This window comes from Vidua macroura, chromosome 22 (assembly GCF_024509145.1).
Source record: "Vidua macroura isolate BioBank_ID:100142 chromosome 22, ASM2450914v1, whole genome shotgun sequence".
Classification (NCBI taxonomy): Eukaryota; Metazoa; Chordata; class Aves; order Passeriformes; family Viduidae; genus Vidua; species Vidua macroura.
The window spans coordinates 7142078-7158337 of NC_071592.1; the positions used below are offsets into that span (position 1 = coordinate 7142078).

At 45.1% G+C, this 16260-nt stretch overlaps 1 protein-coding gene across 1 annotated transcript in view; it reads left to right on the forward strand.

Annotated features, from left to right (window-relative positions):
• Window positions 1-15626, forward strand: part of BARX2 (BARX homeobox 2) — a 33418-nt gene extending 17792 nt beyond the window's left edge. Inside the window, exons 2-4 of the mRNA XM_053997040.1 lie at window positions 10781-11078; window positions 13495-13579; window positions 14348-15626. Of these exons, the coding sequence (XP_053853015.1) occupies window positions 10781-11078; window positions 13495-13579; window positions 14348-14602 (638 nt within the window). The 3' untranslated portion in view covers window positions 14603-15626. The remainder of the gene's footprint in view (window positions 1-10780; window positions 11079-13494; window positions 13580-14347) is intronic.
• Window positions 15627-16260: the final 634 nt, after the last annotated feature.

A 16260-nucleotide genomic window follows, 5' to 3' on the forward strand; every position in this document is an offset into this window, starting at 1 on the left:
AAATCCTCTTCCAGGGTGCTCTAGATTCTGTTAACAGGGTTTCAGCTTCCAGGAATAACACTGGGATGTCCATTATGCTCAGCTTTGTTCCCTGTGCGTGTCTCTCCTCCTTAATCCAGCCACCAGATCTGGGTTAAGACCACTGATCTAATTGTCAATGACAAAGGACAGGCAGGCTGTGAACAAAACCTGCTCATGTATCATTTGCATCCTTCTAAATTGCATTGTTTGTGCAGCTGTTCAGCCAAATTGTCCGCAGAGTTTATTTTTGTCCATAGAGGAAACAGAGATGGGTTTTCTCTGTGTTACGGCAGATGCAAAATCAAACAATCATATATGCAGCTCAGAGAGACCAAGCTCTTTATTAAGTGTGTCCTGATGGGGGCAAAATTATTAATAAAGCAACCCTTGAGATTATAAGACACAGCTATAAGAGGGAGAGGCTTTGCCAAGATGTGACAGGTCCATTTCAGGTTAACACTGGCACTTGCTGAAGTCCCCCTTTCATTTCAGTGGGGAGGAAAAGAGCGGGATGTCTGTGTATTTTAAACACTGATCCACTATTCTCCTGAGAAGGAGAAAGTGTTTTCCAAAAGACCTATCAGGCAAAATTTACACAGTCTGATGTTGAGAAACAATTGCACTCTCTTTCTTCCCATGTGTCACTCTCAGCAGTGTGTTTTAGAGCCTTGGGGCAGGAAGAGGTAGTGATATTTATGGCCAGCTTTCTGCTGGAGCTCACACAAAGGTGGGCTTGAGAAACCTGAAGAGTGCTTTTGTGTGCACAGCCAGTCAGCTGGCCAAGGCTGGTGTTTGCTTATGGATGCTGTGATAATAGTTAACACAGCAGGAAGTGAGGGACTGATTGATTTATGCATTCATGGCATTGTGTGTTTGAACTTGGCCAGAAACTGTGAAATCCTCAGAGAAGGCAGAATCATTTGTCGGATGTGTGAGGATGTAAGAATGGCCATAATGTGTTGGCCCAAGAGCCACATAGACACAAAGCTTGGGCAGTGGCCAGGGAGAGATGCTCGGGGAGCAGGATAGAGCACAGGACAGGACTTACCCTTCTATCAAACTCCACCCTCTCAGCTAGGATGAGCTGTTTCACCATCCAAGTCCAGATCTTGCTCCTTGACCGGTAACACCATCTGGACAGAGGAATCAATTTGGCCTCTCCCATGATGTCTGGTCATGTCTGTCATTGGTAAATTGTCGCAACTTGAGCTGAGACACCCTGAGAGTTCTGGTGTCTCAATGCTGTGTTCCCCCTTCATCCTCAATAGCCAAGACCGGAAACTTCCTGTAAATCCACCCCTTAGAGCTGTTCCATTCTCTCATGCTTTGGCTGCTCCACATGTGAAGTCTGGGTCAGTGGGTGATGACTTCTAGTGCTGAGCCTTCTCCTCAGTGATGGAGGGACCTCTTGGCTGAAATATTTAACATGACTCAGTTCAAAAGAAAGAGTTTCAAGCTAAAGTTGGCTTAGTGGACCCGAAGTGTCCCTTGGTGCAGATCTGGGCAGGGAGCTGGCAGATTGTATCCCGGAACTTCCCTGCACTGCCTGAGTGTTGTTGTTTATGGAGATGTGCTGGTGTTTATTTCTCTGGGATTGATGTGGCCCGGGCTTAGAACTCCCTCTGAGTCCAAGCAGTAAGGGTCTGGAATGGAGGTTCACTTCCAAACCTGCCTTCCCTTGCGAGGTGTTTGAAGTCAAGATGGCCATGAGCCCATGTATCCAATAAATATTAAGGCAGATCTGCTTGTGTTCAGAGTACCTTCTTTCCCACTGAGTAGGATTTAAAGGACTTATCAGCTAAAGATGAGGAATCCCAGACAGAGACCCTTTTGGGTAGCCTTAGACAATGAGCAGGACCTCTGTGAGCCATGCTCAGTTTGGCTGGAGAGGGCAGGTTTGAGTCAAGGCAGGCCCCCACCCAAAAGGCAGGTTGTCATTTGAGTACGTGAAGCAGAATAATTCCAAGTACAGGAATGGTGTCTGATCTGATTCATTCTCTGCTGATGAAGCCACAGTGCCATTACATTTGCCACAAAGGATTTCTTGAGTGCTGGCCAAATTGATTCTTTAAATGCTTCTTTAAAACAAAATAAATCTTCTTTATATATAAATTTTCCTCTTCACTGAGGATCTGACAAGGTCCTGGCATGCTCCTCTGCTTGACTGACAGCCTGGAAGAAAGGCTGCTCTGTGCAGGGGCAGCAGCCTTTAGCACCAGGTGGTGCTGGCTTGTGTCTTTCCAGCAGTTGGGAATAAACTCGACGGCTGAGCATTGTTATCCCAGGGTATCCCAGTGGTTGCCCCAGGACAGCACAGCCAGGCCTTTCCACTCCAGCTTCAAAAGGTGCATTACCATCTCCTCCCCTCCTGAGCAGCGTCAGTTTGTCATAATGGTGATCACCAGCCCTGCCATCCCTGGTGCCATCCTTCAGGGATCTGGCATCCCTGGAGACACTGCTGCTCTAGGTGAGGTTTGGATTGTGTTTTTAAGATGGATAATTGCCCCACATCCAGCCCTGTCCAAGGCAAGGTGCCTGTGGGAGCAGGGAGTGAGACAAGTCTTGTTCAGGGAGGCTCTCAGGCTTCTCAGCTGTTCAAGGCCAATTACTTACTGTGTGTGGGGCCTTAAACACACAAAAAAAGCACAATATGAATATCAAATGTCATTAATAAGTAAGGATTAATTGTTTTTCTGTTGTTTTTTGTGGAGGCCTGCAGTGTGCACACCTTGCGTCATTCAAACCTATTAATTGCTATTATTATTAAGAAGAAATACAGCAATGTGTTGATAAATTGCTAATGGGGACAGACTTACAACAGAAAATCTGGATCCTACAGCTCCAAGAGCTGAGAAAATTTCCCCTGTGGCTTTGAAATTCAGCTGAACTCAGCCACAGTTCCAAGTGTCCCAGACCACAGGGAACAGAAGATGGAGGGAGTTGTGTCCCTGGGGAGTTGTACTGGGATTTACAGAGTGGGAGATGCTTTGGGGAGGATCATCTTTTAAATCAACCTCTACCAACATCAGTGGTTTTGTTTGCAACAGATTTAGCTAAAAACCTGCTCCCCCCAAAAAGAGTGATTGAAGATAAAAGGGACTGTTCTCTTAGGGAGGGTTAAACATTACTCCTGGATGAGCCCAGGTTTTCTCCCACCTGAAAATCTGAGGTTAAAAATTGCCATTTGATTAGATGCCAATTTTTTCTTCCATTCCCACTTGGTTCATACAGAGGTGTAGACTCCTGAAGAACTGGCTTTCAGTCAGAATGCCTAAAAAAAGGATCATTTTACCTGTGCTAAAATTAGCTGCACTAATTTCCTTTGTTTTGTTTTGTCTTCTGTTTTATTTCTGTGGCATATGTGGGTGAAATCCTGGCTCCACTGAAGCTGAGGGTATTTTGCCATGGACATCAGTTAGGTCTGGATTTTTCCACAGTGAAGAGAAGCCATTTGCTACACTTTTTGCTGTGTTGCTGAATTGTATTTAATGTTTGCAAGACTTGTGGTTCTTGTCAGATTAATAGGGTTCATTGAAGTGGCAAAAGAATCTAATGTTAATGTACCTACAGTCTTTGGTTGAGGAGCAGTTAAACTTTACTCCAAGGATCCTCACTGGTGCTATTTTAGAGTATCAGCGGTGTCTCTTCATGTTCCAGCTCTGCACTTAAGATTTCAGGGTTGGTTGTTCTGCCTTCCTGTATCTTCCATGACAATTCCTATGGAAATTTTGTCTCTGTGCATTTTGGCTGAGTCTTGAGACTATTTTTGGACCCTCTCAAAATGTCCCAGAAGTGCCCTTCACCTCTCCTCTTGTGCAGAGACTTTAGCTCTAGCTTAGCTACCACTGTTTTCCACATGTATCCAAAGAAAAAGAACAAGTAGAAGAAGAAACCAAACCACAGACAATTCTCCTCTCCCAAAACAGGGCTAAGTCTGTCGCTGAGCTTTGAGGCGCTGGAGAAGAATGGCAAGAAAGAGCATTTTCAAACACTCCCAGTTCCAGGATTCCCATTTAATATGCAAAAATCACAGAAAAATCTGCTTATAGAGCTGAGCTATGGCACTTGTAAAGGCTCAGAGGATTATCTGCAGGTGTTCCAGTTCTTCCAATACTAAGAGAGGTACAGGAAATGTAAAAGAGTATCTGAGGGTTGTCTTTCACAAAGACTGGAAAGGATGAGAAGAGAATCAATGCCTGAACTTGTTGATAAAAAGGGATTCTGACAAATTACTCGTCTACACCTTTCTGCCCCAGCTTTGTTTGAGAGGGGTGCCAAGAACATCTAATTCCATACCTAGGTACCACCTCTAGGCTCAATTGCCTTGCACAGGGGCAGCTTGGGGAGACTTTGTTGCTGTGCCTGGACTTCCAGCTCTGAAGGACTGTGTGCCAGTGTGTTCCAAGGGCTGCACCATGCAAATACATGGGCTCACAGCTGGGAAGTGCCAAGCTGTCAGCACAGTGATCACAACCTCATTAGCTCACCTCTGCCCAGATCATAACTGGCTCATGAGCAGCCATCCCCTGGCATGGCTCTGCTGCTTCCCTTTCTGGAGATAGCGGAGGGATCTGTTCCCACCGTGCTGCATAGCAGAAACATCACCCAGGTCATTTTTTAAACTTGGGATTCAAAAGTTCATGACAGTGCTCAGTGGGCCAGGCAGCTTAGAAATGGCTGGATCAAGGAAGTCTGAGAGACCTGGTGATTCCCCTCAACCCTCTCCTAAGCACTTGTTCCTGAGAGAATGTGAATTTTTCTGGTATATGCACAGCCTTTTGCTGTTCCTTCCTCTCCTCTTGCCTTTATGTCTGTATCAGGGTGCTTGGTGGAGCACAGCGTTGGTCTTGGGAAGAACCTGATGCCTTCTAATAGTTAATAAGAAAGAGTCTCCCATGTCTGGGGAACTTCTCGGTGCCTAAGCCTCGTATAGAGGGAGCAGAGAGGGTTCAAATTTGGTATCATCAAAAATAGATGAGATAAGGTCTAACCTGAGTGCAAGAATTGCTTTCCTGCCCTCAGTGGGGCTCCTAATGGACAACAGAGGTGCTGCAGGTCCATGTGCTGCCTGAGGAAGCTCAGCAGAGGAACAGAGCCCTTGTACAAGGGTCAGGTTTTCTCTCTGGTCAGCTTTTGGCAGGTCTGGCAACCATAAGGCAAAGTCCCACTCTGACTGAGGGGCTGTCATGTGTCCTGCAGCACACACTGGGTACCTGGCTGCTGTCTTTAAGCACTTGGCTCCTGGGCCACATTGAGTTCCTGGATTGTACCGAGTCCCTGCTCAGCTCTGGATGAGGTGGCAAAGTCTAGCTGAGATCCATGGAATTGGTATTGTTGGAAAATCTTTGCTTTTTGGGATCTATGGTGGAAAAAGATGACGTAATGCCCTCCCTACTACTATGAAACTATGTGTGGTTCAACTAATTCTCAACATTTCTGTGCTTCTTTTGTTTTCCTTGCTTCACTCAGGGTTTGCTTATTCCTGTCAGGAGACTGCCTGCTCCTTTAGCAAAATCCAGTTCTTCCCTAAATGAACTCAACTCCTGGTTCCCTTTGTTTTGACACTCAGGAGATGAGAGATTTATAGACCTTCCTGAGTTGTAAATTCATTTTCTTTTATCATTTACCTTTTGCTACAGCCCATTCTGAGTGAGATTCATTCTGCCTCAGAGCAGGGCTGACCTGCCAAGAGGAGCTGATCCATAAATCTTTCCTTCCTTTTTCTTTCTTGCTTTCCAAAACAACATTTGGAAACTGAGTTTGCCTGGGAGGAAAACGGTTCTTCCATTGCTGGCAGTCAAATCATGCAATTAATTAGTGCTTTCCCTTTTCTCTTCCTTCTATCCTGTGTCTGCTGGGGTTGAAATTAAGCCAGGGAGGAGGGGAGGAGGCGGTAAAAAATAAGGGGAAAAGACTTGTTTCCAGTATTTCTTTTTAATTACAACTTCTTCAAGGTGATCTGGTGCAGTGGTGGTGTATCCACTGTGTCTTAGGTAGTGGTCAGAAGAGGTTTAAAAGAAGTTTATTAGAAACATCCCAGAAGATGAGTGGAGATGGCTTCAGGTTGGTCTTCCTGATGCAACATCTTCTTCTTGTTGCTGCTGAAAAGAAAAACAAATGACAAAATAAATCTTTGGATATGTCAAACCATGATAGGTTTTTTTTTCAGAAATATCTGACATATAATTAGGAAACAGGAGTCCAGGGTTATCCTATGTGTGGCTTGAATATGCCAGTTCCTGCCAAGGTGATGTGGGCAGTGCTTACTACAGATCTCTTATTCACTGTACAGTGGCTGCCAACACAGATTTAAATAGCAAAGCAAAATGTTTTCAGATCATAGAAAATGCTCTACTGATCCAACATCTCTTTTATTTTTAACCCTTGATTAGTTTTAACGAGAGTGGGCAGATGTTTCCTTTGTGGAGTGGACAGAAAGAAGAGCTTTTTTGCCGCTTGAAACTGAGATTATTCAAATCCTTAAAAAAGAACTACAGGAAAAAAAATCTATTGTTTAGGCTGTGCTCCTTCAGTAGTGCATTGTATGAAGTATGGGATTATACTTATTTTTCCCAAGTATTTGAGAAGTATTCAGCAGCAGAGGGAGCCCGAGAATACCCTAGGCTTTGGGGTGATTAAGATTATTCTAGTAGATAAAATTGGGTCTTTTCTGCAGAAAACCACATAGTAAGAGACCATTGTCCCTGTGAAGAGCAGTGAGACCTCCTGAGTCCTAAACCACTGGTGGTTTCACCACTGGAGTGTGGGGCCTCTTGACAGTTTTAAATGGAAATAGTAAAATGCCTTAGGTGTTTTTCTAGGATAGCAAGTTCCTCATTTTCTGGTTTATATGGGCATCTTCTGGGTTTTCATATACAAAAGAGCAGTGGGTCAGAAAAAGTGCTCACACGACAGTACAGGTGAGAACGTGTTCAGTGGAAGCATTGTGAAAGGCAGGTATGGAAAGAAAGAGCTCTTCACTCCCATTCATCCCAGTTCGGGAGACAGAGCGTGTCACAACAGTGCTGAGCAGACAAGAGCTGACTGCCAGCATTTAATTTGTTGAAGATTAGGAAATTATTCCATTCTTACAATACCGTGTCAGTCTAGAAGTACCTTTGAACTCTGGGGGATGTGAAGTTTAGATCTCGCCTCAGATTTCATGGCATTTGGAAGGCAAGGCTTTATCAGGGTGAGAACTGTACAGATGGTTTGAGGGGAGTCATGTTAAGAGTGTACCTAGAGACTATGGACTGGCTCACCTTCAGCTGCTTTGGACTTTGGAATAACTAGATCCAGAGCAGGACACTGAACTTGGGCTTTTTTCTCTGGGAACTGAAAGCTGCCTCGTGCAATGTAGAGGTCAGTTATTTCTGGTTTGCTCTACATGCAAGGGGCTGCTAAAGCGTTGCCCCCTTTCTGACCTGTCGCTTTCTCCCAAAAAATATCTGCAGCCTTGATGCCCATGTCTTTCCTAGATGCCATCCTTATTTCTTACTCTGTGCCACATCCATCCTATGTCCTCACCAGGCTGAGGGCACAAAGCTGAGCAGTCTTGTATAAGCTGGGCTGATCATGATGCTTTCATTATTTACAGGGGTTTCTAAAAGCACTGTCACAACTGTTGGTGTCAAACCATAAGCAAAGGTTACTCTTAACAAGCACAAATGATAAACAAATACACGACACTTAGTGTCAACAGCCTCACAAATCTGTTCAGCACCTGGAACTCAAATCAGCTTGGCAGTTGTAAACCACGACTTGTGCAGAGGCAGCACCGTGGTTTCAGAAGGGCCATTAATGAATTTGTGTCCTGACGTGGGCAACAAAAATAAGCATGTGCTGAGCTTTTCTAACTGTTTGACCAGGGCACAGCTGCTGGCTGCTGAGAATTTTGGAAAATGTATCCCCCATTCAGGTGCTCAGCACTTGAAAACCCAGACCCAAACAACTCCAGTGTCATCTGCTTCTCTAATAACCACTGTTGTACCCTGCAAAAATAGCCAAGGCCTTGCTGCTGATCTTGAAAAGCAGTTCCTTTAATCCTAATCTTACCTGACTATTAGAAAAATAACCTGAAGAGACTTTTCTCTGTTTGATGAAGGCAGATCTTATGCTCTGGGACAATTATAACCGTCCTCCCCTCCCTTCAAGCACTCCCACATGCTGCTGCCATGCTGGACAGAAAATTGTTCTGATATCGATTAACTTTGCTGACCTCCCTTAAAGAGAGTTACTTGTAAAAATCCTTTCATCAAGAGGTATCAGTCACTTGGAGCCTTGCAGGGTTTCTGAGCTCTGGTGATTTATTATTCATGAGTAATTTTGTGCTTTATGGAGAGCCCTGCTGGAAATGTATGGAGGTACAAAAGTATTGATTAATCAGTGATCTGGTGCCAAAGGCTACCCATGAGCGAGAACAGGAATGGGCTGTGGGATAAGGTTTGGAGGATGAACCTGTAGAGGAACAGGAGCTCTGTGATGGGAATGGTTGAACCAGGACTCCATAGCAGTGGTTAAGGGGATGTAATAATACTGGATCCACTCCTTTCTGGACTGAGCTTAAGCTTAAGTCTCCTTATCCAGAACAGGGTAGAACTGAGAACTGGGATCTGAGAAGCCTGTTGGAGCCTGAGTGACCAAGAGCAGTTGTGTCCTGGGGCTGAGTCCCAGGACTGCTGCAAATGAAGACGTCAACACACGATGTCCTCAGGAATCTCATGGCACACCCAGGAACACCTCTCACAGTGGAGGTGGCCTCAGTGTTCCTTCACAGGACTCTAGAAATTGAGAGACTCTTCAAGGAGGCAAGAGGGGATGATTTTTGGGCAAATTTGTCTGAAAGAGAAGAAATCATCTGTTCCATGGGTAGGCCAGCAAGTTTTTTGTTATCCCACAGTGTCAGAAATGAACAGTGGTGGGTTGACAAGGAGGACATAGGCTATGGGAGCAACATCTGCTTTACCTTCTGTCTAGCTGGGTGGTGTTAGAGGGTGCATAAATACCAGCATCGATTTAGTGCATAAAGCACAGGACAGAGGTGTAAAGCAAAGGACAGCATACTCTGTCCTAATTTATGATCTTTGAACAGCCACTGAAGTTGTAAATCAAGGCAGAATTTCCACCAGGTTACTCAGTGGTGCTGTAGATCAGCACAGTCTTGAGCTGAAAAAAATATCCAGAAAGAAAAGGTAGTTAAGGCTTGACACAAGCTAAAGGTTGGCTTGGCAATTCCAATCTCATCTCTCAAATGCTTCCTTGGTGGTTTAAGTGGAAAGCTTTACATTTAATGGAAATATTTTGATTTTTAGTGTTGCAGAGGTCCAGAGGAGAAAGCAAGACTGAAGCCCTAGTCTGCATAAACCCCAGTGTATAGTCACAGCTATTTAGGGTTTTGACAATAGTTTCCCCAGCTTGCTTTGTAAATGGCTGGATTTTACACAACTTGCTGTGGTTGAGGAGAGAAGCAACTATCAAAAACCTATGATGTTCTTTGATGTACCCAGCTCACCTAGAACCTGGTTCCTGTGATCACAACGCTACACTTGGGGAGAGGGCTGAGGAATACAGGTCATCAGCAGGCCAGGCCGGGAACTCCTTTCTTCCACTGTGTGGAGTTACTCACCCCAACACACTCACTGAGGTCTAGAGATCATTATTTTCATTACTGGTGATTCATGTGAAGGTTTCACAATCAAGCCTGCTGGTGTAATATGTTCCTTTCCACAGTCCCATTTATCTAAAGATCTCTGAATACTTTGTGTACATTAAATTTTAATCCGTGTTTTACCACCAGTGATGTAGGTAAGGAGGATTGTTTCCATCTTGCAAATGAGGTAAAATGAGGTACGGAGCAAGAAAGTGAGCTGCCCAAGACTCTGCAGGTTGAATATCTTACAGTGAGTTTATGTTTCCCGTATGTAGCTCAATTTCCCTGCCCAAACTTTAAAGGAACGTTCAATTTCCCGGGGCTAAGGCTGAGCAGGAATTTGCTATAGCTGTAAATCAGAAGGCCTGATGTGGATCAGAACTTCCTCTAGTGTTTGGGAATGTTTGGATTTGTCATCCCAGAACAGCCCTGACCTGAAAAGATTGGAGCAGAACTGGTTTAGGGCTGGTATCAACTGGTTGCTGTAAGATGCAGAGTTCAGTCAGTGAAGAACTCTTGGGATCTATTCATCCTCATCTTCCTGCATGGTCAGAGGGATCAGTGGCAGTGGAGGACGAGAGTGGTTCTGATGCAGTTACCTATTAGGGGATGGAATGAGCTGTGAACCACACTCTGTTGTCTGCTACCCACAAGGGGAGGGGGACTGTCTCAAGGGAACCCTGTCCTAGTTTCCCCAGGGAAACAAAGTTGGGAACAGAATGGGGATATATTTCATCCTTTGCTTGGAGTTGAATCTCTTGCAGTAATTAGACAGATGATTTGAATGGTTATAATATCTCCTAGAAAAGGAGTGGAAAGGCAGTCCTTCCTTTCCCTGTCCTAGTGTAATGGTTAGTGTTAGGGTTAGGGTTAGGGTTAGGGTTAGGGTTAGGGTTAGGGTTAGGGTTAGGGTTCCCCAGCCTAAGAAAAGCTGTGCAATCTGGGAGAAGGAGCAGGTCCAGAGAGAGGAATATTCTTGCTTGTCCTTTAACAAGCAAATGACAGAGCCAGGAAGGTCCTTCCTTTCTCCCTCCTCTCCCCAGTGCTCCCTTTGCTCAAACACATCAGCACTGAACTGACCTTCATTTGCCTGTGCTTCCCCCCTGCCAGGCTCCCCTTCTCTCCGGGCGTATCCCCTCATCTCCGTCATCAGCCGGCAGCCGCCCGTGCTGCCCCCGCTGCTCCCGGCCGCCGGCAGCTCCCAGGTGCTGCCAGTCCAGCCCTGTGTGGGGTCCGTGGGCTCCGAGGTTCCCCCAAACGAGGCCCAGGGCAGCAGCGAGTCGGAGGCAGAGCAGCCCCCGCCACGCTCGAAGAAGCCACGCCGGAGTAGGACCATCTTCACCGAGATCCAGCTCATGGGCCTGGAGAAGAAATTCCAGAAGCAGAAGTACCTCTCCACCCCTGACAGGTAGGTTGGTTGCTCACACCAGGAACAGAGATGAGCAAAAGAGATGCTCCAGCCCTGCTCTGCTGTTCCATACTGAATATTCCCTGGATGGGGTGCTGCCTCTGGCTCCACCGAGTTGCATCTGCCATTGGCTGTGGCCATGGGCAGGTAACCTGATTCAAATTCAAGGCTACTTTTCCTGGGATCAGAGGTGACACAAATAGATCATATCAGTGGAAATGTCAGATGATGATACACATGGTTGGGAGTAGTTGTCCAGGCTGAGAGATCTCCTCAGAGAAGCAGGATCTCTGCCTTTCCCACTCCTGCTGCATGCTTGAAAAAAGATGGAGCCTGTCTCCCCCTGGGATCTGCTGGTTCATGGCTGTGTGTTCATGGTATCTTCAGCTCCTCCTGAGCTGGCTTTTATCCAGCACCTTGGGCAGCAATTCACTGGGAAGGTGGTGGCCTGTCCATAAGCTTGGAAAGCAGAGCCTGGAGTTGAAAGCTGCCTTGCAAGGCACTGGCAAGTTCTTAGGCACTACTTGGTACCACATGGGCAAACCAAACCAAGAGAGATTTTAGCTTTTTTAAGGGCTTTGAATCCTACTCTGGAAATTTAAATTATGGAAAAATGACTCATCAAATTCCTAGGAAGTTTGTAAATCTGGAGAAGGTTTGAAAGGTATCGGTCCCTGCACTCCACAGAGGACAGTGTCCCAATATTTAAATTGATTCTGAAGATGGCATTTTCTGCTCCTACTGCCTGTCACCAAATTGCTGCAAGATGAAAATTCTTAGCTGTAGCCAACCTGCCTCATGGAGTTTCAGAGTTCCTGCTATGCCTGCACTGACTTCTCACAGCTTCACATCACCAGATGGTTGACACTTTGCTGAAGCACTCGAAGCTGGTAATTAATAATCTCATATGACTGTTCCTTGGCTTCATTGAGGCCAATGAGCAATTCCTGCCCATGTACCACTTCCCCTGTGTTTGTTTCCTTGGGTTTCCAGGCAGTGCTGGTTGCACTGAGCTATGTGGCAAGAGATGGCAGCTGGTTGCAAGTAATCCAGGTGTTACCAGACGTGAGCACTAAAGCATGAAGGATTGGCTAAGCCGAGCTTCTCTCTGTCAACTCATGGCTGAAACGTGGCAAAGCAGTGAATTGTAGTCTGTGTTCACTTCTGCAGCTTTTGGCCTGGATAGGAGATTGTAGTCCTGGGAGGGCACCTGAAACCCCTGGTTTATCCACAGTGAGGGAGGGCAGTACATCAGGGTAATGACTCTGACATGTTCTACTCTTAACAGTAATGGTGTCTTAGATCAAGGGCATCAGATGTGATGTAGTGGCAGAACAAGCCTGAAGGTCCAGAGTGAATCCAGAGTGGGGAGAAGCATGAATCCTTGAGTGTGGGGTGGAGCACAGAGAGCTGGCGTGGGGTATGTGGGTGTTTACAAATGTAAATCTTGTTGCCCAAGGAGCCTAGCTGTAACAAAGGTTTTATTATTAAAAATTTGGCCTTGACAAATGTGTATGCCCATCCAAAGGCAAGGAGATATTTGCCAAAAAGCCACAGAATGCAGAATACTGTGGAATGTGGCTCTGAGTTGGACCTGTCCCACCTGCAGGACTTGCATGACTCCGAGGGGCACTTTCCTGGCGTGGTTAAGGATTTCTAACTCCATCCCTTGTGCAGCTTCATTACAAAACTGCCAGATGCATGGTGCTATCACTTGTGGAGAAGGATCAGGAGCTACTCTGAGCCATATTTGCTTCATATCCTGGGCTTTAATATAGAAATAATGAATGGGTTCACACGAACTTGCATGGGTTGGAGATTTGTGAAGGATGAATCAAAATTATGGGCTGTCTGGCACATATGTCCTGCAGCTAAACGTACAAAAAAAAAAAAATTCACTTAGAAGCTTAAAATGCCTAAATAGCAGAATGTATATGAAATTAATAGATTTAGATGTACTACTACTTCATGAGAAATGGGCAAGTACCATGATCCCCATTCTGAAGGTAGTGAAGGAGAAACATGATGCAAAGAGTAGTTGATGCTGTGTGTCTGTTCTTACCTGTTTGCTTCAGACACCAGTGACATGTTTTTCAGGGATGTGATGTACCAGTAGCTCCTGATTCATGGATAAACATGGAGCATAAGCAGCTGGAGTGCAGCAGGTTCATGTCTCGAAGCGGGCAGACAAACCCTGCCACATTTAGAAAAGAGAGCTTGCAAACCCCTGCATCTTCCAAAGGAGCATCTGTCTTTGCATTCTAAATTCATGAGTTTTACCATTTTTGTGTTACCATTCTCAAGATAACTGATCAACACTGCTGAATGCTCTTACAATGCTCTAACTGCCTAGACCTGGCACCTGAGCTCCTCTTGGCTTCTGTAAACTCATTTTGTTGTCTGATTTGTCTCCCAGGCTCGACTTAGCCCAGTCCTTGGGTCTGACTCAGCTCCAGGTGAAGACATGGTACCAGAACCGTAGGATGAAGTGGAAGAAAATGGTGAGTGGGTGTTTGTCATTTCTACATGGCTCTTAAAAACTGATTGCAAAGAACAGATTTGGAAGCTGAACACAGTGGAGTGACTTGTGTCTATTTATACCAAATTTTGTTTTATTCCTGATCATTTTTCACAGAGATGGTCTCTTTTTTAATAGTGTTCATACTGTTCATGTGGTGGGCTAGAGGGGACTAAAGGCATTAGGAGGAGAACAAAGCAAAGAGGTGAAAGAAATGAAAATAGAAGTGAGGGAAGAACCAAAATACCTCTTTCTGCATTTTTGGCATTTGTGTGATCTCAGTGCTTCTGGGATTGGTTTTGTGCATAGAGAAAAAAAAAGCTGTTGCTCTATGGAAACAGAGCAGTTTTGAGAGCTGATATCATTGATTTTTGCTTCTTATATCTTCCTTTCACTGTTCACTTATTCTCGTCTTCATGGTCCTTTTCCAGTTAAAATGCTTTTTTATGAAGGAAAGCCACTCAATAAATGCTGGTGGGAGCATGATGCTGTGACATTCTCTAGTGGAGGTGTCTATGTTTTCTGATCTGGGAGATGAGATGCAGTTCTAGGCTGTTTCTTTGGATGCATGTGGCACCTGCAGAAGTTACTGTCACTTCTAACAAATTTGGCATTACCTTGGAAATAGATCCTTGGCTGGAGTGTCTTGTTGCTGCAGGAATGGTGTGAAGAGAGAGGGAGTTAGACATAGGAACAGGATGTCTGAGACCAGCAGAGTTCAGAATCCTGACAGTTCATCTCTTTGCTCCAGGTGTTGAAGGGGGGACAGGAAGCTCCAACGAAGCCTAAAGGCCGTCCAAAGAAAAACTCTATTCCCACCTCGGAGGAGATCGAAGCAGAGGAGAAAATGAACAGCCAGACTCAGAGACAGCCACAGGAGGGATCTCAACCCTCTGAGGAGCCAAAACTAACAGAGGAGAACCCAGAAGAAGTCCTGTTGGAAACAGAGAAGTCTCCAGAACATATACCAGAGCTTTCCTTAGAGGAGACTACACCATCAAGTTAAAAGGAGGGGAAAAGAAGAGGAAAAAAAAAAAAGAGAAAAATCAAAACCAAATATATATATGTATATATATATTTAAATATGTATGTAATAGTGGGTATGTACATATATATATAAATATATATATATATGTATGTAGACCTTGTGCATGAGTCTACAGATTGGTCACGTTGTGCCTTTGGGAATCAGCCATCACGGGCCAGGTGGAACAAAGACATCCCGTGGGAGTGGTGCCAGCCTGTTCCTCTGGTGGGGGCCTGAGCTTTCCTGCAGAGAGGGCTGAGGCAGAGACATTTCCAGGGAAAACTATGCCTAGAACTCCAAGACAGCTCCTTGAGAAGCCTAGGGCTCTCCCAGGCAGTGGGAGGCAGGTGTGTGGCTGTGTTGGAGGGTCAGTGTGTTCCCTTGGCTTTATCCTTGCCTTGTGTAGTGCCAATGGACAAAGAGCTTGGCCTGGGCTCAGATCAGGGATAGCCAAGGAATGGGAGCTCTGACAGCACCATTTCCTTGTGTAACCAGCACTTAATTCTGTTAGAGACAGGCCTGACTTAAACAATTTTAGGAAAGGGTTCAGACCCCCAGTTTTGCTTTGGCCCAGTTCAGATCAAAGCTTCCGAAGGGAGATCCGTACCTGGGTCAGCTCCGATTGCCTCCCCTTGGGTGGTTTGGGTGCTGCGTCTGTGAATTTGCAGTGATGTGGGATAAAACTTGGAATGAGATGAGCATTTGGATATAAGTCTGCTCCAAAAGCTTTTGGGTGCTTGGATCTGGGACTTTTGCTTTGGGCCCACTTCTAATTTTTGTAGGGATTTTTTAAACAAACTGTTAAATATTTTCAGGGTTTGGGGAAAATGATGGATTTCCAAAGTTGCTGCAGAAAGCTGGTATTTGTTTAAGATGTGTGCCAAGAAAAGATGTGCATCATGTTTCACAGAGTCTTGTTAAGGGTGCATTTTGCCCAAAGGCTGCAAGAGATGTATTGAGATAGCCTTTATTTTTTAATTAAAAATAAAATATATAAATCAAACAGTTGTTGCTGTTGTTTCTTTTCCAGAGATTCTCGTTTCAGAATATCAGGCAGAGGCTTTTCTGGAATAATTTTTCGATTCCAACAAAATCTGGAAGAAATGGAAATCATCAGATTTTCCTTAACATCACTGCACAACAAGCTCTATGTAAACTATTTGTAGCACTTGGTAAGGGAGGTGAGGTTGCTGTAAATGCTACCTTGTCACTGGGTGAATGTGTCAGAACAAGGGCACTATTTTCTGTCACCTCCTCCAGTTTTCACACATATTTAGTGGCTCTTTGTGGCCCTGTGAAGATGATTTCTGAGTATCCCTTTTTTGGGATGGCAAGGATTCACACACAGATCTCAAATGGCTTATCCAAGCTGTCTTGAGTGGGCAGAAAGGGATTCTTTTTCCCCCAGTTTCTTGCTCAGTGGTGGTTGGAAGTGTCTGATTCCAGCTCTCCATTAGCTCTGTGTTGCATCAGGTAACATAAAATAGGTATTTGGTAAAGGATTTTTATTTTCATGGTTGAGTGTCCCAGCTTGGCAAGACTTTTCCATGGCTGTCATGCATCCAGCCCTGCCTGCTGTTTGTTCCCCATCCAGTCAGTGACTGAAGATGTCAGTCTTTAAAACTTGAAAATGGCTT